At 41.8% G+C, this 23499-nt stretch overlaps 1 protein-coding gene and 1 pseudogene across 1 annotated transcript in view; one reads left to right on the plus strand and one right to left on the minus strand.

Annotated features, from left to right (window-relative positions):
• The window catches only part of Cstf3 (cleavage stimulation factor subunit 3), an 87908-nt gene extending 74614 nt beyond the window's left edge, over positions 1-13294 (minus strand). The window contains exon 1 of the mRNA XM_050146945.1: positions 13072-13294. Coding sequence (XP_050002902.1) covers positions 13072-13098 — 27 coding nt within the window. The 5' untranslated portion in view covers positions 13099-13294. The remainder of the gene's footprint in view (positions 1-13071) is intronic.
• A 6577-nt stretch (positions 13295-19871) lies between these two features.
• Positions 19872-21476, plus strand: LOC126504721 (zona pellucida sperm-binding protein 4-like; annotated as a pseudogene).
• Positions 21477-23499: the final 2023 nt, after the last annotated feature.

Genomic DNA, 23499 nt, shown 5'->3' on the forward strand with positions numbered 1-23499 from the left:
GGAAGAAATACTACCAAAATTTAATATGAATAACTGATACTGAACATCATTTCTAGTAACTTATACTACTACACAAAAGAGTAGACGAAAACAGTCAACTGATGGCCTGAGTTAGATCATCAGGACCCTCGTAGTGGAGAAAGTGACTCTTCCAAGTTGCCCTGACGTCCATAAAGCACCCACCCATATACATAAATAAAAAATTAAATGTAACAAGCAAGATATGGACTTCTTTTAGCCTTTCAGTAGCATAGTTCATGTACACAATAAACCCAATAATATACTAAATTTGTTACTAAAAATTAGGATAATCCTTTTATCCCCCAGTACTAAGATCTATGCCCTTTCAAGGAAAAATGACTGTTGATAAAACAAACAAACAAAACACACACATAAATGAACAAACAAGCAAAACCAAAAAAACACTGCCAAGGTTATCTGTTGCAATTTTTTTAAAACTCCGTGTGGTGATTTGATTGAGAATGGCCCCAGAGGCACATGTTTGAAGACCTGGTCCCCAGATGGTGAACCTGTTTGGTAAGGATTAGGCAGTGGAGCCTTGATGGAGGTAGGCTTTTAGATTTCAGTGTACTCTCTCTGCTTCCCATTTGTGGATCAAGACGTGAGTTCTCAAATGTTCCTGCCACCAAACATCTGCTTTGGACTCTTAACACCCTGAACGTAAAGTCCACTAAACTTTCTTTTTTTTTTTCTTTTGGTTTTTCAAGACAGGGCTTATCTGTATAGCCCTGGTTGTCCTCAAACTCAGAGATCCTCCTGCCTCTGCATCCCAAGTGTTGGGAGCAAAGGTGTGCACCACTATGCTTCACCACTGTCCGGCTTAAACTTTATTTTTCAAGTTATCTTGTTCATGATGTTTGGTCACAGCAACAGAAAAGTAACTAAGTGTAAGGATGATTAATTTTGTGCTGTGAGAACTATTTGAAGCACCTAACAGTATGAGAACTACCTAGAGCTCCAGATCTGCTCAACAGAAAATTAACCCCTCAAATTAACAATCATATACTATAAAATATATAAAATAGAGCATCAATATTTGGTCAACATATGCAATGTAGATACTAAGAAAACTATGGTAAGAGGATTGCTATGAGTTTGAGATTAGTCTGAGATGCAGGGTAAGACGTTTTAAATCAATTTTTCTGACCAAACTTAATCCTAGCAACACACACACACATTAAATAGAATAAGCTATCCTTTTAACAAATCTCAATTTTATAGCCCAAACTGGGCTCAAACTCCTGGAGTGTATAGGGGTGTACCACCACATCCAGATAAAACCAAAGTTATATATTGTAAGATATAATGAGTACATCAAAAATGTTCTAGTGGCCAGTTCAATGCAAGCTATTCTGATTATTTATGTCAAAGCCACAGGTGATGTAGCTATTATAGCTAACACTATTACTCTAGGTTCTGGTCTATATTAATAATACAAGAAAGGGCTGGGGAGATTGAGTAGACAGTTCAGTGCTGAGCAAGTTTTGAGGAGCTGAGGTCAGATTTTCAGAACCCACATAAGGCCAGAAATTATAATACCAGCACTCCTATGGCAAGATGGGAAATAAAGATCTGATAATTCAACAAAATCTCCAGTGCCAGTAGCAAACAAACAAACAAAAGACTTTGGGCTGAGATGCTAGACAGGAGAGATGATGGCTCAGCACAGTGATTTAGTGTTTACTGCTCTATGAAAGCACCAAAATTTGGGTAACACCCACAACGGGCACCTCATGAATATCTATAACTCCAGTTTCAGATGATCTGACTACCTTTTCTGGCTTCCATAGGCACCAGCATATACACACACAGCTTGGGGGGAGGGGGGGAGGCAGATAAATAAAATGTTAAAAGAAAATGCTCAGATTAGTTTAAAAAAGAAAAAGATAATTTCATTAAAGCCTGAAAATTTTATACACAAGCAACTGTAGGAACAGCTGCAACTCTACTTTCCTCTGTCCGATGATGAAGTGAAATGTTTGTAAAGTAATCTATATAGATAATTCTCAACTGTATTAACAACAGAAGGTAAAAGATTTCAGGTCTGTTGCTGAGGGGCGAGCTAGATGCTACTGCAGGGCCTTGAGTGTCTTGAATTACTAGGTTAGTGAAGATTCCACATGTAAATTCTTTGAGATTATCCTCATCAGTCCCTTCCATAAAGAAAGGTTATCAGTAGAAATCCTGACACTAAGCAATCAGAAAACCAGCACAGGGAGATTTATTGGCTGACAATCAGCAGGAGCAAAAATTGTGGCCAAGTTCCACAAGCTCACACACTCTCCAGCTCCAGCACTAACAGTAACAGCGATGCTTGTGAAATTCACATCCAATAAACAATTCAGGGCAGTCAAACAAACACACCAGTCACAATGAAAGCTATCCAAAATGGTTACAAGTACATGCCCTGCTTACTAGTTATGGCCACATTCAAATCCCACAACAAAAATCTTTTCTTCAGTTATGAGCCCATAGGTAGCCAAAGTTAAAAGCTACTTTTTTTTTTTTTGAAACAAGGTTTCTCTAGGTGGCCTTGAACTCAGAGATCCACCTCCAAGTGCTGGGATTAAAGGCACAAGTCACCATCACCTAGCATCAGCTAATCTTAAAATTAGAAAAAGACAACCAGACAGTGTGTGCCTCAAAACTTAATTCGATATGAGACTTACAAAGTCATCTATGAAACACACTTGGGAAAAAAAAAAAACTGAGGTGAATTTGACCAAATTTCAAATCCAATTAGTGATTTCCAGAAATTATATTCTAGAACAGAGAAACAAGCTAAAGCACAATCAGCAAAATACAGTAAGAAAAAAGTTGTGGTTTTTGTTTTTCTTGTTTTGCCACCACCCAGCTAAGAGCTACATTTCTGTCTTCTGTCCTACTATAGAAAAAAAAAACCCTCAAGTTTCCTAAGATATGGAAAAAAGGAGACATGTTAATATAAATCTGGTTAAAAAGACTGTGACAAGGTCACAGGCCTTAGTGAGGAAGCTACAATTATTTTGTTACGTGGCCATGATGTACCTGCCAAAATGCCTTCTAAATAATTATGTTTATGTCCATATATTAGTACTGCTGGCAGGTTTTGTCAGAAAAGCTTGTTTACAGTAAGTGGCAGTCAATTATCAGACTCAAGATTGGTCAAAGTGGTTAAGAATAAGTGACTGTTGAATGTTGAGTTTTTTTTTTTTTTTTTTTTTTTTTTGGGGTTTTCGAGACAGGGTTTCTCTGTGGCTTTGGAGCCTGTCGTGTAAACCAGGCTGGTCTCAACTCACAGAGATCCGCCTGCCTCTGACTCCCGAGTGCTGGGATTAAAGGCGTGCGCCACCACTGCCCAGCGAATGTTGTTTTTAAATTGGTCATCTACATCACCTTCCTGGCAAGGTTCCCAGAATACTTCAGAAGAGGGAGTGGCAGAGCACTTGCCAGTTCTTGTAAGGTTCTGTGTTCAAACTCAGCACAAAGAAAACACCTTAAACATCAATATCTATGTTTTGGAAATGTACTTTATAAAAAAAAAAAAGAGGGCTGTGCCTATTTTGTGCAAAGGGTAATCAAACTTAGGCATTGTGCTCGCTGTTCAAGAACTCTACTACAGAGCTGCATTCCCTAACCAATGGTTGCACATTTGGATGATCTTTTAAAGCATCTAGCTGAGGGGCTGGAGAGATGACCAGCCCCAGCTGCTCTTCCAGAAGACCTGGGTTCAGTTCCCAGCATTCACATGGTGGCTCCCAATCATTTCTTCACTCCAGTTTCAGGGGATCAAGCCTATGCCTTCAGACCTCCTGAGGTACCAGGCACAGGCACGGCACCAATCTACATGCAGACAAAACATTCATATACATAAAACAAAATAAAAATTTCTTTTGTAAGAAGAGATATGGGTATTCTGACTCAACAATAGACCATTTGTCCAGCAAGCTTGAGCCTCAGATCTCAAGTAAAATATAAGTATTCTTTAATTCCTTAGATTTTTTTTTATGTGTATAGATTATTTCCCCTGCATGTATGTCTGGGGCAGTGCCCACAGAGGCAAGATGAGGACATTGGATCCTATAGAACTAAAGTTTTCAGTTTTAAAGATTGATTGATTGATTATACAGTGTTCTGCCTACATGTATGCTTGCAGGCCAGAAGAGGGCACCAGGTCTCATTGTAGATGGTTATGAGTTACCCTGTGGTTGCTGGGATTGAACTCAGGACCTCTGGAAAGGCAGCTAGTGCTCTTAACCTCTGAGCCATCTCTCTAACTCATAATTCTGAGGTTTATCTTTCATTTTTTTAAATTCACCAAGTACATGTTATTTTCTTTTTTAGTAAGTGTTTTAAATGAAGATTCTCAGTTCACTAACAGAATCAGAAACAGCAACCTGAAATTATGGCAGACATCTATTATTTTCTTTTCTTTTTTTAAGATTTATTTATTTATTATATATACAGTATTCTGTCTGCATATACACCCCTGCAGGCCAGAAGAGGGCACCAGATCTCATTATAGATGGTTGTGAGCCACCATGTGGTTGCTGGGAATTAAAAAGTCAGGACCTGTGGAAGAGCAGTCAGTGCTCTTAACCTCTGAGCCATATCTCCAGCTCCGACATCTATTATTTTCATAAAGGACCTAAATAATTGTGACAAAAATGGGTCCTAAACTCTACTATGAGAAGCAGTAAACGATACATCTTAGTCAATATATTTTAGTCAATGTGGTATGCCACATACCAAATAGAACTATAATGGTGTTGAAAAATTCCACCACATTTAAGTTTAGTGACTTATTTTTTTGGGGGGGAGGGGAGGGTTGAGACAGGGTTTCTATGTAGTCCTGGCTATCCTGGAACTCACTCTGTAGGCCAGAACTCAAGCAACCCTTGCCTCTGCCCTCCAGGTGCTGGGATTAATGGCGTGCGCCACCACTTCCAGGGCTGATTAGTGACATCTTGACCACCAATTTCAATGCATTACTGGTGTTGGAAGTGATGCTGGCTAGTGTAAACAAAGGTCTAACACATATAATTACACACAGTACATAACACTTTATAATAACTGGGTTGTTCCTTAAATAGTTACAAAATATTTTTAATTAATTTATTTTTAGTTCATGTGCATTTATGTTGTCTGCATGTATGTCTGTTTGAAGGTATTGTATCCCCTGAAACTGGAGTTACAGGCAGTTATAAGCTGCCACATGGCTACTGGGAATTGAACCTGGGTCTCTGGAAGAACTGACAGTGCTCTTAACCACCAGCCCCACTCACTCACTCTCAGATCTCCCCCCTCCCCCTCCCTCCCTCCCTCTCTCTCTATATACACACACACATATATAACAATAAAATATATACATTTAAAAAATATTTATTACATATATAGTGTTAGGCTGCATGTATGCCTACAGGCTAGAAGAGGACACTAGATCTCATTACATATGGTTGTGAGCCACCATGTGGTTGCTAGGAATTGAACTCAGGACCTCTGGAAAAGCAGTCAATGCTCTTAACCTCTGAGCCATCTCTCCAGCACTACAATATGTTTTTAATCAAAATATACAACATAGAATAACACATACTCATTATTTTTCAGTGATAAAAAACTTAAAACGTGCCAGTGGCAGCAGCGCATGCCTTTAACCCCAGCACTTGGGGCAGTCTGGCTGGGGTAGGGTGTGGGGCAAAAGGATGAACAACTTAAAAAGTAAGGTGTAGCCAGGCATGGTGGCACATGCTCAGGTGGCAGAAGGTGGGTCACTGAGTTTGAGGTCTATGTGATGAGTTCCAGGCCAGCCAGAGCTACAAAGTGAGACCCTGTCTTGAACAAACAAAACAGTAAGATATGTTGCATTCCTTTGATTCGAACACTAGAAAGGCAGAGGCAGGTAGACCTCTGTGAGTTCCAAGTCTGTTGGGACTACAGAGTTAAACCCTGTCTTGCTCAGGAAGCTGACACAAGATGAAAAGTTTCCAAGCAGCTTCACCATATAGCCAGAATCTCTCAAAACAGTTTACTATATAACAATATTATTCAGGTATGGTGGCTTATGCCTATAACAAAGCACTTATGAGACTGAGTGAGGCAGAACAGCCTTGAGTTTGTGGTCAGCCTAAACTACATAGTGAGCTCCGAGGTAACCTAGGTTACAGAGTAAGATCATGTCTCACAAATAAAGCAAAATGCATTTTGACTAACATGTTTTGAAGCCCTGGAGTCCATGCCCAACACCATGGAAAACACCAAATAAACCAACTAGTATGCCCCCATTAGGCGAGGAATGCAGCTCCTTTCTTTCTACTTTCTTCCTTTCCCCACTTGTTTTTGATTTCCAACCTGGGAAATTTAATGCCCTATGCATACCAGGGAAGAACCCTACCATGCTCTCACAGCAATGCTCTTCACTGCACCACTTCCTCTTGCACTTTATTTTTATTTTACATTGTTTGTTCAATGTGCCTCTTAGAGCAGCAGATTAATAGGATTCTGCCATTAACTTAGACCAATGAACTTACAGGCTATAAATAACTCCAGGCTGTAACATAGTTTAAGTATGATCACTTGTACAATTTTGTTGTTTGACACAACAAAAAATCACTTCAAGAATACAATGAGGGGCTGGAGAGATGGCTCAGTGGTTAAGAGCATTGCCTGCTCTTCCAAAGGTCCTGAGTTCAATTCCCAGCAACCACATGGTGGCTCACAACCATCTGTAATAAGGTCTGGCGCCCTCTTCTGGCCTGCAGGCATACACACAGATAGACTATTGTATACATAGCAAGCAAATAGATAAATATTTAAAAAAAGAATACAATGAAACATGACTATTATCTAAGTCTATCTATTCTAAATACATTTTCCAAATATCATGTATCCATGAAATGTAAGTTGGTACCAAACCCAAATGATCCTAACTTAATTTTTTGCTAAAATACTAAGAACACTGCATATAGTATATAAGTTTTTTCTCTCGGAAACCTTCTTCTAAAAATAAAAATAGGCCCAACAGGGTAGTGTACACTTTCAATCCCAGCACTTGGGAGACAGAGGCAAGTAGATCTCTATAGACTTTGAGGTGAGCCTATTTCTATATAGTGAGTTCCATACTAATCAGGAATACATAGTGAGACCCTACCTCAAAAAAAAGTAAATATAAATAAAAATAGGCACGCCTTTAATCCTAGCACTAGGGAGGCAGAGGCAGGTGGATCTTTGTGAGTTCGAGGCCAGCTTGGTCTACAAGAAGTAGTTCCAGGCCAGGCTCTAAAACTACAGTGAAACCCTCTCTCAGAAAACAAAACAAAACAAAAAAGGGAAGGAAAACACAAATACAAAAAACAACCTTTAGAATTTGACCAACAAGGCTCATCCAAAAGTAGCCAAGATATTGGCTCACTAGATTAAGTGGTACATTAAAAAAAAAAAGAATAGAGAACATAGTTTTTGTGATTCTAATTTCATTCAATATTTACAGAATTAAATTATCTATCAATAGTTTAAATAGCTGGGTAAGTTAGTATACACTTAGAATCCCAGTACTCAATGCTCATGAATTCCAAGCCAGCCTAGATTATAAAGGCACTCTACCACTAAATAAATAAAAATCCTTACTGATTTGAATCCTTTTTTAGATCTCTTTTCATACTATTGCCAACAGTCAAAACAAAATGACCCAGATTTGCAATTGGATTTTGTTTAAAGAGAAATGCAGATATGGGATATGGTGGAAAAGTTTAAAACCATGAACAGTTTTTGGCAATAGTAATGAACAGATACAAACACATGAATAGACTTTGCCATTCCACCTGAGATATACATTCTTTTTTATGACCAGAAACAACCTAATGCTCAACAAATACAATCTCTAACAATTCCTTTCAAAAGAAAAAAAAAATCCAAACAAAAGGACAGATCTAGTACCCTTAGGAACAATTCTTGCCAAATAAAGAGAAGGAAGTCCATTTTTCCCAAGAAATATTAAAATCAAACCTATTTACTTACTCAAAATTGTCTTATATTAAATATAATTTAAAACAGAAGAGAACATAGAAAAGGCTATAGCAGAGAAATTTTATTAAACACATAAAAATAATTGGGTTAAAAAAGACATTGTCCAACATATTTGGTTATCCTGCTTTCTTCCCAATCTACCTTGACTTTTAAATTATTTGGTTGACTTGGTGGTGGTGGCTCACGCCTTTAATTTCAGTACTCAGGAGGCAGAGACAGGTGGATCTCTGTGAGTTCAAGGCTAGCCTAGTCTACGGAGCAAGTTCCAGGACAGGCTCCAAAAAAAAGCTACAGAGAAAACCTGTCTCAAAAAACAAAAGAAAATAAAATCCACAAAATAACTACAAAAGGATGCTTTTCTTATTTTTTCTTTGTTTCTGAGCAAGACTTGCTATATATAGTTCAGACTAGACTCTACCCAAGATCCTCCTACTTCAGTCTTTTGAATGCTGGGGTCACTATTGTGTGCCAACATGATTGTCTCTTAATAGTTTTCAGTTCTGTTTAGGCTTTCTTACCAATACTTAAGGATCATTTTTTTTAAAAGATTTCATTTTTTGCCAGGCTGTGGTGGCACACACCTTTAATCCCAGCAGAGGCAGGCGGATCTCTGTGAGTTCAAGGCCTCCTGGTCTAATTCCAGGACAGGCTCCAAAGCTTCAGAGAACAGAAAAACCCTGTCTCAAAAAAATAAAACAAAACAAAAAAGATTTCATTTTCAGTTATGTGCGTGAGATGTGGACAAGTACCTAAGAAGGCCAAAAGAGAGCATCAGATCCCCTGAAGCTCAAGTTATAGGTGCTTGTGAGCCTCTTACAAGAACAGAAAGCAGGGCTGGAGAGATGGCTCAGAGGTTAAGAGATTGTCTGCTCTTCCAAAGGTCCTGAGTTCAATTCCCAGCAACCACATGGTGGCTCACAACCATCTGTAATGGGATCTGGTGCCCTCTTCTGGCCTTCAGGCATACACACAGGCAGAATATGTATACATAATAAATAAATAAATATTAAAAAAAAGATGATAGATACATTTAAAAAAAAAAAAAAAAAAAAAAACAGAAAGCATTCTTACTTTCTCCAGATTTAAACTGGCCATTGTCTCAAACAGTCAAGAACTGTGCAGCCAATTCACATTTTAAATCCTCTCGTACTTTTAAAGTATAATTTAATTACTACATTAGCTAAAGCAACTGAGATTTACTTCAAAGCAATGAAGGCAGAGGAAGGAAAAAAGCAGCTCTGTGATAAATACGTCACATATAATATTTCTTTTGCTGCTTGCTTGAAAAGTACCACTCAACGTATAAAAGCCATTGGGGGAGGGGGTGGAGTATGACTCAGTGGTATGGAGCCTGACTGACTTATTTACTGCTTTTGCAAAGGACAGGTTTAGTTTCCATCACCCAGACAGCAACTTAAAACTGTAACTCCATTTCCAGATCAAAGACCCCTTCTGACCTTCTTGGGTGCCAAGCAAACCACTCATACACTTAAAAAATTAAAAGCCAGGGTCAGAAGATGATGTTGCATACTTTTAGTTCCAACATGTAGGAGGCAAGAAACAGGCAAAATCTGAGTTCTAGGCCAGCATGGTCTACAGACTAAGTTCCAGGACAGCCAAGGCAGTTACACAGAGTAGTTACCTGTCTCAAACATCAAAAAAGTGCTTTGGGGACCAACAAGATAATGGTGCCTGCCAATAAGCTTTAGTTCACTCTCCAGGATCTACAGGATAGGTGAGAACTGACTTTGACTTTTAAAGATTGCCTTCTGACTTCCACCAAGACCACTGATGCACATACACACCCTCCTACGTATGTATTTATTAAAGACGTGGTTAAGTTTCTCTGTGTAATAGTCCTGGTTGTTCTAGAACTCATTGTGTAGACCAGGCTGGCCAGAAATCTGCCTGCCTCTGCCTCCAGGGTACTGGGATTAAAGGAGTGCACCACCACCATCCGGCTAATGTATTCTACTTTATGCAAGATATTTAACTTCAAAATTATCAAGACTGAGAATAGACCTATAAATTCTCCAAGAGTAAAAGATCTATTAAATGACACCACCAAAAACTCTCCAAACAAAATCTCAGAAAATGATAAAATAACTCTTTTCAAACAGATAACGTAGGTGAGGAAGGTGCAGGCTAATAGGAAGAATGTTTACGAGATAAGCAAATTCATAAATACAGGATTCAGTGTTTTACTTAAATTTTGATTTGTTTGGTCAGTTTTTAAGTTTTGTTTGGGGTTTTTGTTATTGTTGCTGTTGTTTTGAGACAAAGTCTCTTATAGCCCAGGCTGCCTTTAAACTATGTCGCCAACAATGACTCAACTTCTGATCCTCTGGTCTCCCTTCAACTCCTGAGTACTGGGATTACACATCTTCACCACAAAACCTGGCTTAGGCAGTGCTCAGGATCTACCCTGAGTTGGATTCCAGAGCCTTGGACTACACAGTCACTTTTACCAACTGTGAACATTCCCAGTCCTATAAATCACATTCTTGGGGCAACGACAAATCTGAATATAGATTACGTGTTAGAAGTACATCATTATTGAGCCAGAGGCACTGGAGAGAACCTAGGATCCTAATTTAAGGTGAAAAGTTAAGGTCATCATCAGCTATAAATTGAGTTTGAAGCCAGCCTGTCCTCAAATTTGTACAAGACCCTATCTTGAAAAAATAAAACAGATACGGTATAACTAGATTTTGAGTGGGTTAATGGTATGGTAGTTATGTAACATATTAATGTCACTATACAAGAGAATATTGAAATAGTGTGAATGGAAGTGTGATGTCAACTTTCAGAGAAATATGATGGAGAAAGAAAATGTCAAGGTTAGAGGTATACATCTGTAGTAGAGGGTTTGCCTAGCATGAGCAAGATCCTTGATTCGAGCCACAGAACTATCACATACAAAAAATACATGTGTAAACACTCACAAACATACCCACACATATATAATACATACATAAGTATGACAAAACCTGTAACCATTGCTGGGTTCAATGAAAATTATAATAGGTGCTCATGAATTTTTCCTTCAACATTTTTTGTTGTTGCTGTAAACTGTACAATAAAATTCAAAGGAGACAAGCCTGGTGTGGTGGCCTCATACATATAATCTCAGCACTCAGAATTCTGAGGCAAAGGGACTAAAGTGAGTTCAAGGTCAGCCTGAGTTAGAGTGTATTCCCAAATTAAAAAAAAAAAAAAAAAAGGCTGCCTGGTGCACCATCTTTATCCTACCATTCAACAAGGCAGAGCCAGGTTATCTCCATTAATTTGAAGTCAGCCTGATCTACATAGCAAGTTCCATGCCAGCCTTGTCTACATAGTGACACAGTCAAAATACAAGTGGGTTGGAGGATAAAGTTTTATAAGTTTGAGGCTGTAACTCTGCAGTTGAGGGCTTCCCTGAATGCACCAGGCCCTGGGTTTAATCTGCTGGGGTGGAACAGGATTAACACAAACCAAAAAGCCCACAGTTCTATAAACAAAATCATGACAATACTTTTGTCTTTATAATTTTATATAAATTTCAGACACATCCAATATTTGCTTCACTTTCAGAAAACAAAAAAAAACTAGCCCAGAAAAAGAGTAAAGAAACTGTTTTGGTAAGAGTTCAAAAGAAATTGTATTAGATAAAATGCAAAAGTACTGCCAAGATTTCAGGGATGAATTTGGCCCTCAAGCAAACTTGAGTTTTGCTCACTTTCCGAAAGTAATTTATAGCTTACCCACACTTCATTAACTAACAGTCTTATTTATTGTCATCCATTAACCTCCATATAGTTTCCACATTATAAACTGGAGACTTGAAAAAAAGAAAATATGTGTATTTCGTTGCTACAGCAACAGAAAATTTAGGACTTTGCAAGACTAACTTTCTTTTAAAAAATAAACAGGGAAGCCAGGCAGTGGTGGCCTACTCCTTTTAAGCCCAGCACTTGGGAGACAGAGGCAGGCGGATCTCTGTGAGTTCGAGGCCAACCTGGTCTGCAAGAGCTAGTTCCAGGACAGGCTCCAAAGCTACAGAGAAGCCCTGTCTTGAAAAACAACACTAGGATCAAGATCTAAAAACACCTCTTTCGTAAAATCAGGTTTCTTTTTTTATTACAATAATAGGCAAATACTATCCTACGAAATTCAGGCTATAAAAGAGTAAAAAAAACCGACGCAGAGGATTCCCAGCCAATTCTAGCACTGAAGAGGCAAAGCAAGACTGTCACTAGGTCGCGATATACAGTAAAACTCTGTCTATAAAATGAAGACAGCAAAGGGGGGGGGTCCTCATATCAAAATATCTGATTTTTGTTTGTTTATTTTTCGAGACAGGGCTTCTTTGTAGCTTTGGAGACTGTCCTGGAACTAGCTTTTGTAGACCAGGCTGGCTTCGAACTCAGAGATCCGCCTGCCTCTGCCTCCCAAGTGCTGGGATTAAAGGTGTGCGCCACCACTAAAAATCTGGTTTTTAAAACACGTAACTATCACTCATATCTACCATTCAAACAGCTGGTGCTTACCAAAGCACATTTCCCTGTTTTCAATTTCTCAAATCCTGCAATGTTTGCGTAGTCGCAAAAGCAAAAATAAAGTGTTCCTAGACGAGAGGGAAAAAAGGGGGCGAGAGAAAATCCACAGATTTCCCCCCAAAGCTCGGCACAGCCATGCTCTGCTCCTGGACCGCTGCTTTTTCACCCTCGCTCTCTCGGGGGCCTAGTTTTCCAGAATACTTTCGTTTCTATTTCTGGGGACAGCAGACCGGGAAGCAAAAGTGGGAAATCTTGCCGTGGCAGGTAGTACACACGCCAAGATGGTTTCAACTCAACCGTCCCGGCCGAAGCAACCTCAAGCTATTGTCTGAGTCAAATGCTTGTTTATATGGACGCCACGGAGAAGCCAGGACTGGGGGACCCCACGGGTGCTCCCAGCCCGCCAGAGCTCTTGCTCACGCGAACCCGGCAGGGGGGGGGGGGGGTTCCGCAGGTACAGGGCCCGAGAAAGAGGTCGGCACGAGGCCCCGCCGCTCCCGCTCCTCACCTGCTCCGCGGCTGCGTCGCCTGACATGGCCTCGGGGGACGACAACGGACACACTGGCCGGCAACGGGAAGCTAGAAAGGAAAAAATAAAGCTAACAAAAACCCCCCGAAAGCCAGCAACACTACCCCTGCCTCGCAGAGCCGCAGCCGCCACGGGAATCGCCACCGCCCACTCAGATATGAATTAAAATGGCTGTGCCCCAGCCGGCTGAGGGGTGGGAGGAGCTTGCGTATTCACTTCCGGGACAATGGGCGAGGCTAGAGAACGACACCCGGATTCTTAGAGGCGCGCAGGCGCAGAGCGATCCCAGGGGGCGGGCTCAAGACGTAAACAATCATCACGGCCCGGAACCGATGACGCCGCGGTCCAGATTTCCGAGGGAAGCCGGAAAGATGCCGCCTATTGGTCTGGGCTCTCCCGCGCTTCTTGGAATTTAATTCCCGAATTGCAGAGTCGGGCTCCTCCCTGTAGAAACCTGACTGCCAATCAGTTCAGTTCAGACGAACTGACCATTTTAGGGAACAGCGGGGAGAGTCGGTGAAATGCCTGGCGTGTTTAGGGGATAAGGAGTCTATTAAAGCGTTCTGTAATGAGACCTGCGGGAAGAATACTGTATACATAATAAAAACAAGTAAATAAAAATATTTAAAGCGTTCTGTGGTCTCGGCTAATGCTCTTTCTTTTCTTGGGGAAAAGAACAAATCAAGTCCGTATTAACTTTTGCTGTCACGGGTCCTGTAAGACGCGGGGTTTTAGCTTAGCACGTCACCACCTTTTCTTGTCTGCAAAACTGGTTTAGCGCAGAATGGATGTTGTTTAGAATCCAGACTTCTCTCCTCACTAGAGGAGTTACCTGGGAAAATTGCATTCTCTGTGTCACAGTTTCCGTGTCTATAGATAGGAATAAAAACAGCGGCTGACTACATTATAATCATTTGACTTTATTGTAAATCCCAGCCTCTGGCCTCCATCTTTGGAAGCCCCTCTCCAGTGCCCCTGGAACCTAGACCCCGGGGTCAAGGTGGCCCGCTAAACCTTGACCCCTCCCCAAGGAAGGTCAAGACCACTCCCACACTCTTATTTAAACTGCTCCTCAGACAATAAACGCGTGTTTATTTTTTATTTTTTTCTTTTTCTCTCCGGTGGTTGCGTTGGCGACTTCCCGTTCCCCTCGGAGCCACGGCGGGGCTGGGGGGGGCGCAGGTGTCTAATTAAACCTGGATATCTTTCAGTCTGGTCTGATTTGATTTGATTGGGATCATTTTGCGTTGGCAGAGAGCTCGCAATAGAAAATATCCCTAACATCTTGGAGATCCCACCGAGTGGGCGGGTTTTCCCACAGATAAGTGTGGTCCTCACCCCTCATCACGAAAACTTCTCGGGCTGGAGAGATGGCTCAGCGTTTAAGAGCACTGACTGTTCTCCAGAAGACCTGAGTTCAATTCCCAGCAACCACATGGTGGCTCACAATCATCTGTAATGAGATCTGGCGCCCTCTGGCCTGCAGGCATACATGGAGGCAGACTTTCTATACATAATAAATAAATAAAATCTTAAAAAAAAAAAGAAAGAAAACTCTTTGCCACAGAGACCATTACCAAAAGACACAACCTATAAATATTCAGTTGCGGAGTCCAATCCCAACTGATGCATCTACAATATAAGTTCTGAACCTAAGGCTAAGTGGTTATTGTGCAAGAGAAAGATGGAAGATTCTTTTAAGTGACAGGAATACAGAGTGTGCGCCTCATAGGAATGTCAGAAGCCACACCCGTAAGTCTCAGCAACACGATTGCCTAAACATGAGCTGGACAAGAATAACAACAGTAGACAAACTAAAGTGGTTTTTTTTGGGGGGGGGGGCTCAAAAAGCCTCAGTCCTATACAAAGAACTACAAGCAACCAAGACATGCTGAGAATGGGAGAAAATGTCTTCCTCAGAGAAGAGCATACTAATTATCCAATAGCAGATGGTCAGCCCTGAAAGCACATATACAAGTAACATACAGAGTGCACAGATTATACCTATGTATTTAGGAATATATATGTTTATACATACATTATATAACAAAAATTAATGAAAAAAGACGACATGAAATTTTTTTATTTTTCTTTTTGAGACAGGATCTCACTATGTAGCCTTGGCTGTCCTGGAACTCACTATGTAAACCAGACTGCCCTCGAACTCACAGAGATCCACGTGCCTCTGTCTCTGGAGAGCTGGGAGCAAAGGAATGTGACACCAGTGTGCCCCACTGACGTAATGAAATTAAAAGAGACGCTGGGCAGTGGTGGCACACACCTTTAATTCCAGCACTCTAGAGGCAGAGGCAGGCGGATCTCTATGAGTTCAAGACCAGCCTAATCTACAAGAGCTAGTTTCAGGACAGGCTCCAAAGCTACAGAGAAACTCAGTTTCAAAAAACAAAAGCAAATAAATAAATATAAAGAAATTAAAACAGAGTATGAAGGGGTATATGTTGTGTGGAGCGGCGGGCCGCTCCTGGCCACCGGCTAGCTTTACCCGAAATAATTACACAGAAACTGTATTCTTTTAAACACTGCTTGGCCCATTAGTTTTAACCTCTTATTGGCTAGCTCTTACATATTGATCTAACCCATTTCTAATATTCTGTGTAGCACCACGAGCTGGCTTACCAGGAAAGATCTTAACCTGCGTCTGTCTGGAGTGGGAGAATCATGGTGACTGCCTGACTCGGCTTCTTTCTCCCAGCATTCTGTTCTGTTTACTCCACCTACCTAATTTTCTGTCCTATTAAAGGCCAAGCAGTTTCCTTTATTAATTAACCAATGAAACAACAGATAGAAAGATGACCCTCCTCCCATCAGGTATATGTGATGGTTTGGTTGGGGGAATGGGAAGAGAGAAATGATGTTATTAAATTATAATGACCTCAAAAGATAAAAGGAATAATCCAAAACAACAATTTACTTATTCCGAGCATTCCATATAAATGCACTTATACTTCAAAAAATAGAAAAATATTATTTATGCACTAAAAATTGTTTTTTAAAAAATAATTTTCCCTTAATGAATTCATATAAGAAAAGCAGGGGTGGGGCTGGAGAGATGACTCAGTGGTTAAGAGCACCAGTTGCTCTTCCAGAGCACTCAGGTTCAATTTCCAGTATCCACATGGCTACTCATAGTTGTTTATGACTCCAGGCCCAGGGCATCTGACATCCTCATACAGATATACATGCAGACAAACACCAATGCACATAAGTAACATAAAAATAAAATTTATTTAAAAAAAAGAAAAGCAGGCAACTGAAAGTAATGGCATATATCTTTAATCCCAATGATAAGTTTTCTGTATGTTGTTAATAGATTTCTCTGCCTGATGCAGTAAGCCAGATCAGGCCAAATAAAGAGGTAAAAGATCAGGTGTATTTGAGCAAAGCAATATCTAGGTGAGTCCTCCAGCCCCCAGAGACTGAAGTGGGGGAAGGCACAGGAGAATGAACGATCTAAAAGAGGGAGCTTAAATACCCTGTAGGCGGGGAGGGGTGATGACACACCCTCCGCAAGCTGGGCTTGTGCCCAATCATAAGCTTTGGGTAGTGACTTGAGACATTGCAGTTTCAGAAAAGGAGCCACAGCTTGGTGGTTTTTCTGAGAGGGCAGGGTTTGGAGAGGGAAGGATGGTCTGAGCAAGCAGCAGTGAGCTGAAGATTCCAGACAAACACCCAACACTTGGGAGGCAGAGACAGGTGGATCTCCAGATTTGACACTAGCCTCCAGGTCTGCAGAAAGAGTTCCAGGAGAGCCAGGGCTACACAGAGAAACCCTGTCTTGAAAAACCAAAAATGAGTCAGGCGGTGGTGGCACACACCTTTAATCCCAGCACTTGGAAGGCAGAGGCAGGAGGATCTCTGTGAGTTCGAGGCCAGCCTGGTCTAGAAGAGCTAGTTCCAGGACAGGCTCCAAAGCTAGAGAGAAAAACCCTGTCTTGAAAAAAACAAAAATGAAAAGAGAAAGAGAAGAAAGATCTTAAAACATAAAATGCCGTATTCACATTGTATTTAAAAATTCCACTTCTCATTTTTTTGTTTTGTTTTAATGAAAAACTACAGTGATAAAAGTTCAAAAAAAATAGGGCTGGGTTATAGTTCACTCTGCAGAGTGCTTGCCTAGCATACATAAGTCCTTCATTGATCCCCAGTACCACATAAACCCACATACCAGTAATTGTAAAACTCTGTAGGTCATTCTTTACTGTAATTTAGAAGCCTGCCCAGCACATATGAGACCCTGTCTCAAAAAAACTGTGTGTGTGTGTGTGTGTGTGTGTGTGTGTGTGTGTTCAGAGCCAGTGAAATGGCTCAGGGGGTTAAGGTATTTGCTGCCAAGCCTGGTGACCCAAATTTAATGCTCAGAAATTACATAGTGAAAGGACTGAACCAACTCCTGCAAATTGTCCTCTGACCTCCACAGTTGAGCTATGACACATATGCACCTACACCCCCATACCCTTCCCCCCCACTAACACACTAAAATATATAGCCACTACTTTGATCTGGGGATTAACACTTTTGATTTGTTTGCTTTATTGCACGTGTTTACAGAGATTTGTGTTTCTGTTTGTTTGTTTTGTTTTGTTTTGGTTGTTTGCTCTTTGGGACAAAACGTCACTATGCCATCTTGGATGGTGGAGTATAGGACTACCATCTTTAAGATTTTTCCTGGGCCTACTGCAGAAGACCATCAGAACTAGGCCAGTTGACTTACCTTCCCTGGGAGAGGAGGATTTGGGAAGAGTCTTGGAACCCTCATCTGAGTATTCTACCACTTCTCCCAAACAATTGAATGCAATTCTGCCATAACTGTCTGTGTCCTCCGGGTCTCGGGAGAGGAATTAGAGGAGATAACTGGGGAAAGGGTTTTCTATCTGTGTGGATAGAAACCATCATTCCTGCTGGGTGCTGCCCTTCCAGTGTGACTGTCCTAACCCTCCCAGTGCAACTGTCCTAACCCTCCCAGTGTGACTGTCCTAACCCTTCCAGTGCGACTGTCCTAACCCTTCCAGTGTGCCTGTCCTAACCCCACTTCCATTGCTCCATAAGTAAGCCTAATAAACTCATTGGGTCCCACATGTGAACCCTTGTGGGACCTTCTTCAGTTGGGACCTTAAGAAGAGAGGTACACAGTGTTTCCCTCTCTCCCAGGGAGGGAATCTTAGCAGCATTTGTCTCATATTGTGAGGACATTCCTGCCTCCATTCATCAGTGCTGCTATACACGGCAATCTGTGGTTTGCTGCAAAACAGTTTAAAAATAAATTATATTCATCCCCCAAATAAGTCAGCTTGTGTTTCCTGAGAATAAGGACATCGTCCTTCATCTTTACATCTAGCACATCCAAGAAAACATTCAATTATTTCCTGACATTATTATCTAGTCCACATCCAAATTTTCACATTTGTTTTAACAGTGTCTTTTTTAAGAAAAAGAGGGAGGAGGAAGGAAGGAGAATGGGAAAAAATGCATAGCTCAGCAACAACAATGAAAGGAAGTCAGGACAGGAACTCAAACAGGGCCTGAGGAGCTTGATGCAGAGGCCATGAAGGGTCACTGCTCATTGGCTAGCGCCCCCTGGCTTCTTCCTTTTACTTGCTTATAGAACCTAGAACCACCAGCCCAGGAGTGGGCCCATGCACAATAGACTGCCCCCTCCCCATCAATCGCTAGTTAAGAACACGCCTTACAGACTCATATGTAATACTATCTTACGGAGGCATTTTCTTGATATAGAGGTTTTCTCCTCTCCATTGACTTTAGGTTGTGTCGACATAAAATTATCCTGGACAAGGATCTCCACCTCAACCCTGCGAGTCTCTGTGTAACTCTAGCTGTCCTGGAACTCAATCTGTAGACCAGGCTGGCCTCAAATTTAGAGATCCACCTGCCTCTGCCTCCCGCTGGGATTAAAGGTGTGTGCCACTACCAGCAGAAAGGGTCTTAAACATTCCCATAGTGAGACACAATAACTTCTGGATCCTTCTATACTGCTTGACGTTCTGGGGATTGTATCTCAACCTCTCTTGTGTAAATGTTTGCTGTGTCAATGAGCTACACTCGAAGCCCCACAACTACCTTAATAACTGTGCCACTAATACTGACTCAGCACCCAGAAGTCTTTATTTAATTAAAGTGTGACTGTTAAAAGAATTTCTAGAACTCGTGGGGCTGAGGCCAGAGGAAATCTGAGATTTCTGAAACCAGCTTGAAATACTTAGTGAGACTTTTTGGGGAAGAAGGGCAGAGAACAGAAAGAAAAAGGTACTTGCAATGATTCTGTGAAACCCCCAGATGGCAGCAAACACAATTTACAGCTAATGATTTAACAATGGTGGTAATCCCACTAATCTATCTATCTATCTACCTACCTACCTTTATCTATCTATCTTCCAGATTCAATTAGGGGCTAGCATTGTGGTACCAGATGCTTTTCTGAGGAGCGTTTCATTGTCCAGGTTTTGGAGTCGTAAGGAAGACAACTCAAGATGTGTCTCATATACTTGTAATGTTGTTGTTGTTGTTAGGTCTCTTGCTGACCAAACCTTTCCTAGTGCCTGGAATGCAGCCCTCGCTATCCCTATCTTCCTCTTGACGCCTGAAATAATTCCCGCCTTTGAACTGAGGTTTCTTCCCAGATAGACAGCAGCTGAATGTGTTTGAGATGGCATGCCTCAGGAGGATCACATATCACGTGACGAGATAGGGTGCCCAATGATGACGTTAAGAAACCTCTCCAGTGGGCTAGTGAAGGAGAAAGAATGGTCAAGCAGGCTCTAAGTTGCACTCTGTGGCTTCCGCCAGGCATCTTACTGTGTTTCCCATTCTGTCCTCCGTTGAGTGGGCAGCATGTGACTTGAGTTGTCAGCTGTGCTCCACTGTGGGCTACAGAGCTTCCAGTTTACTGTGAACCTCAGCCTGGAGGCAGCAAGTCCTGGAGGTGGAGGCTGCTGCACAGGCTAAAGAATAACTCAGACTGTGGTACACGGGTGACGGACGGTCTGGATGGCTCTCTGGTGTTGGAAGCTACCTACAGTGGTACTCTGAGGGGCTCCCACTATGTCATGGCAGTTGGAGTGCAGGGGTGGATGTAGCTGGACTTATGGCAGGAGCAAGGAAGAGACTGCTTAAGTATCCTTTGGATCTTCTAGGCCAGATACTCTGAGTACTGACATGTGAAATCCTGTGTCACTAAAGGGAAGGCTGTCCTGTGCTCCCTGGCCCTTCTCTCTAGGAGATGGTAAACAGCTGGGCTGCTGCTACAGCTCTGAAGTGCAAGAGGCAGGCTCCTGTTACTATGGAAACCCAATGACCTCCCAGTGTACCAGAGAGGGCCACTTCTTCGTTGTGTCTAGGAACGTGACCTTGCCACCCTTGCACTGGGTTCACTACACTTGATCTTCAGGCGTGACAGTGGATGCGATCCGGTGATGGCAACATTCACCTTTGTCCTGTTCCACTTTTCATTTACTTCCTGTGGGACCACAAGGCAGATCACTGGAGACCAGGTCATGTATGAAAATGAGCTAGTGGCCACTCAGGATGTGAGAGCCTGGGGCAGTGACTCTATTACTCGAGACAGCACCTTCAGGCTCCCAATCAGCTGCAGCTATTCCGTTCTCAGCAACACATCCTCAATTAACATGCAAGTGCTGACACTCTGACCACCCCTTCCTAAGACCCAGCCTGGGCCCCACCCTCTGGAGCGTCAGATTGTCAAGTTTTCCTTCTTACCATGGTGCTGATGACTACCCGCTGGTGAAATTTCTCCAGGATCCTTTTTACGTTGAGGTCTCCATCCTTCACAGAATAGACCCCTTTAGGAGGTTACTGCTAGAACAATTTTGGGTCACACCTGGCCCTAAGCCTTCTCATCAACCACAATGGCCCATCCTCTTGATTGGATGCCCATATGCAGGAGACAACTATCAGACCAAGAGAATTGCTGTTCAGAAGGCACCAACCTCGTTTCCTTTTTATCATCAATGCTTCAGCATCCCTACCTCCAGCTTTATGGATGCTGTAAGGGAGGAGCAGGTCCTTAGTGGACAGGTATACCTACACTGTGGGGCATTGGTCTGCCAGCCTGCTGGGACGCCATCCTGCATGGTAATCTGTCCTGCTTCCAGAAGAAGAAGAAGAAGAAAATATGAGTTTTATTTTGAAAACAACACTGCCAGGATATCTAGCAAGAGCCTTGTGATCCTCCTCCCAGTCACTAAAGACCCTACAGATGTGCTTCATAGATACTCAAGTAGCCCCACAGATTCCCCTGCTCTGTGGATGGTAGAACCTTCTGTAATTGTGATCAGCATCGGAGTCTTATTAGTTTCCTACTTGGACATCAGAAAACTGAGATGAATTACCCAGACCAGTTGTCTCAATAAAACAGACTAAATTCAGAAGGAGGAGGAGAAGAAGAGGAGGAGGAGAAGGAGGAGGAGGAGGAGGAGGAGGAGGAGGAGGAGGAGGAGGAGGAGGAGGAGAAGAAACATTTCCATCTACAGACGGAAGTAAACTAAACTACAGGATATGGGATATGGCAGTGGCGCTTGAGATACTTGGGTCATGTTATGAGAATGAATGACAGCAGATACCCGAAGATAGCACTGCTTGGAGGAGTGCACGGGATAAGGCAAAGAGGAAGGCTCAGAAAGTGCTGGATAGACAGCATACAGGAAGGCTGTGGAACCTTGGGGATGACAATAACACAGCTTCTAGGACTGCCCAGGACAGGAACTGGAGAACCGCCATAAACGGGCTGCCCACGCATGCTTAAGCATTGCTGGGGATAAATGATAATAACATGATGATTGTGGTATCAACTGTAATTGATCCCAGCATAAGAAGGTGCAGGAGGGTCAGAAATCCGAGGTTAGCTTTGGCTTCTTGTGAGGCCAGTGTAAGCTATAAGAAACGTCGTCTCTAAAAAAAAAAAAAAAGAAGAAAACAAATGAGAGAAAGAAAATCAATTAGAAGTTTTTTTTTTTTTTTTTTTTTTTTTCCGAGACAGGGTTTCTCTGTGGTTTTGGAGCCTGTCCTGGAACTAGCTCTTGTAGAGCAGGCTGGCCTCGAACTCACAGAGATCCGCCTACCTCTGCCTCCCGAGTGCAATTAGAAGTTTTTAATCCTGGCCATAGTGTCACACTCCTTAATCCTAGCACTGGGGAAGGAAGGGCGGAGACAGGTGGATCTCTGTGAGTTCAAAGGCCAGCCTGGTCTATACAGTGAAGATCCAGAAGAGACAAAGCGACAGAGCTACACAGAGGANAAAAAAAAAAAAAAAAAAAAAAAAAAAAAAAAGGAAAAAAGAAGAAAGAAAATTTAATCAGAAATCTAAAGTAATAGCTAGACGTAGGTTGGTGGCTGGGTGGCCGGTGTATGGTACAGACTTGGATGTTTTAAGTTAAAATGCCTGATGAGCTGCAGGTGGTAGCAAACACCTCCCAGCGCTGAGGTGGCAGGGGCAGATCTCCATGAGTTTGATGCCAGCCTGGACTATATCAAGAATTTCAGGACAACTGGTCTACATAGAGAAACCATGTCTCAAAGCAACAAAATCAAAAAGAAAAGAAACAAAAATGAGGAAACAAAGAAAACCCCTGGTTAACTTGATCACCACAGGCTGGCCATAAATCACATTGACCACACAGGCTTTTCTCTAAATGCACGAGTAGAGCCAACCTCTACCGCTGCATTCTTTCCATTTCTGTCCTTTGATATTTTGATTTATTTTAGAGAAAAGGTTGACAAGCCCATGACTTCAGCTATGCAGAGGGATGGGTGACTATTTCAAAAGCCTGTGTGAGAGAGACAAAGATATATCTGGGATTTTATTTTTAAAGTGTGTGTAGCATTCTCAAGAAACAATTTCTCAAAATACCTGACGGAACTGACAATAATGATTGCTGACAGGCCGGGCGATGGTGGTGCACGCCTTTAATCCCAGCACTAGGGAAACAGAGGCAGGCAGATCTCTGTGAGTTCGAGACCAGCCTGGTCTACAGAGGTAGTTCCAGGACAGGCTCCAAAGCCACAGAGAAACCCTGTCTCGAAAAAAACAAACAAACAAAAAAAAACAACAACAACAAAAAAAAGGAATGATTGCTGACTTCTCTTGAATCGGAATGCTGACTGAACACATTTTCATCATTAAAATTTAATCTGACTCTCTTAGTTGAATTTAAAATATTTAAAAATTGAACTAATGCTAGGGAATCAGTTTAAAAGCATCCAGGTAGTCAATCATATTTATCATTATTAAAGATCTATTTATTTACTTAGACTATTAGTCTCACTATGTATAGCTCTGGATGGCCTAGAAGTCATAGAAATCTACCTGTCTCTGCCTTCTGAGTGCTAAGGGTAGGGGCCCCATACCTAGCAAAA

This window comes from Alexandromys fortis, unplaced genomic scaffold, assembly GCF_014885135.2.
Source record: "Alexandromys fortis isolate MF-2015 unplaced genomic scaffold, M_Fortis_MF-2015_v1.1 scaffold_12, whole genome shotgun sequence".
NCBI classification, from domain to species: domain Eukaryota; kingdom Metazoa; phylum Chordata; class Mammalia; order Rodentia; family Cricetidae; genus Alexandromys; species Alexandromys fortis.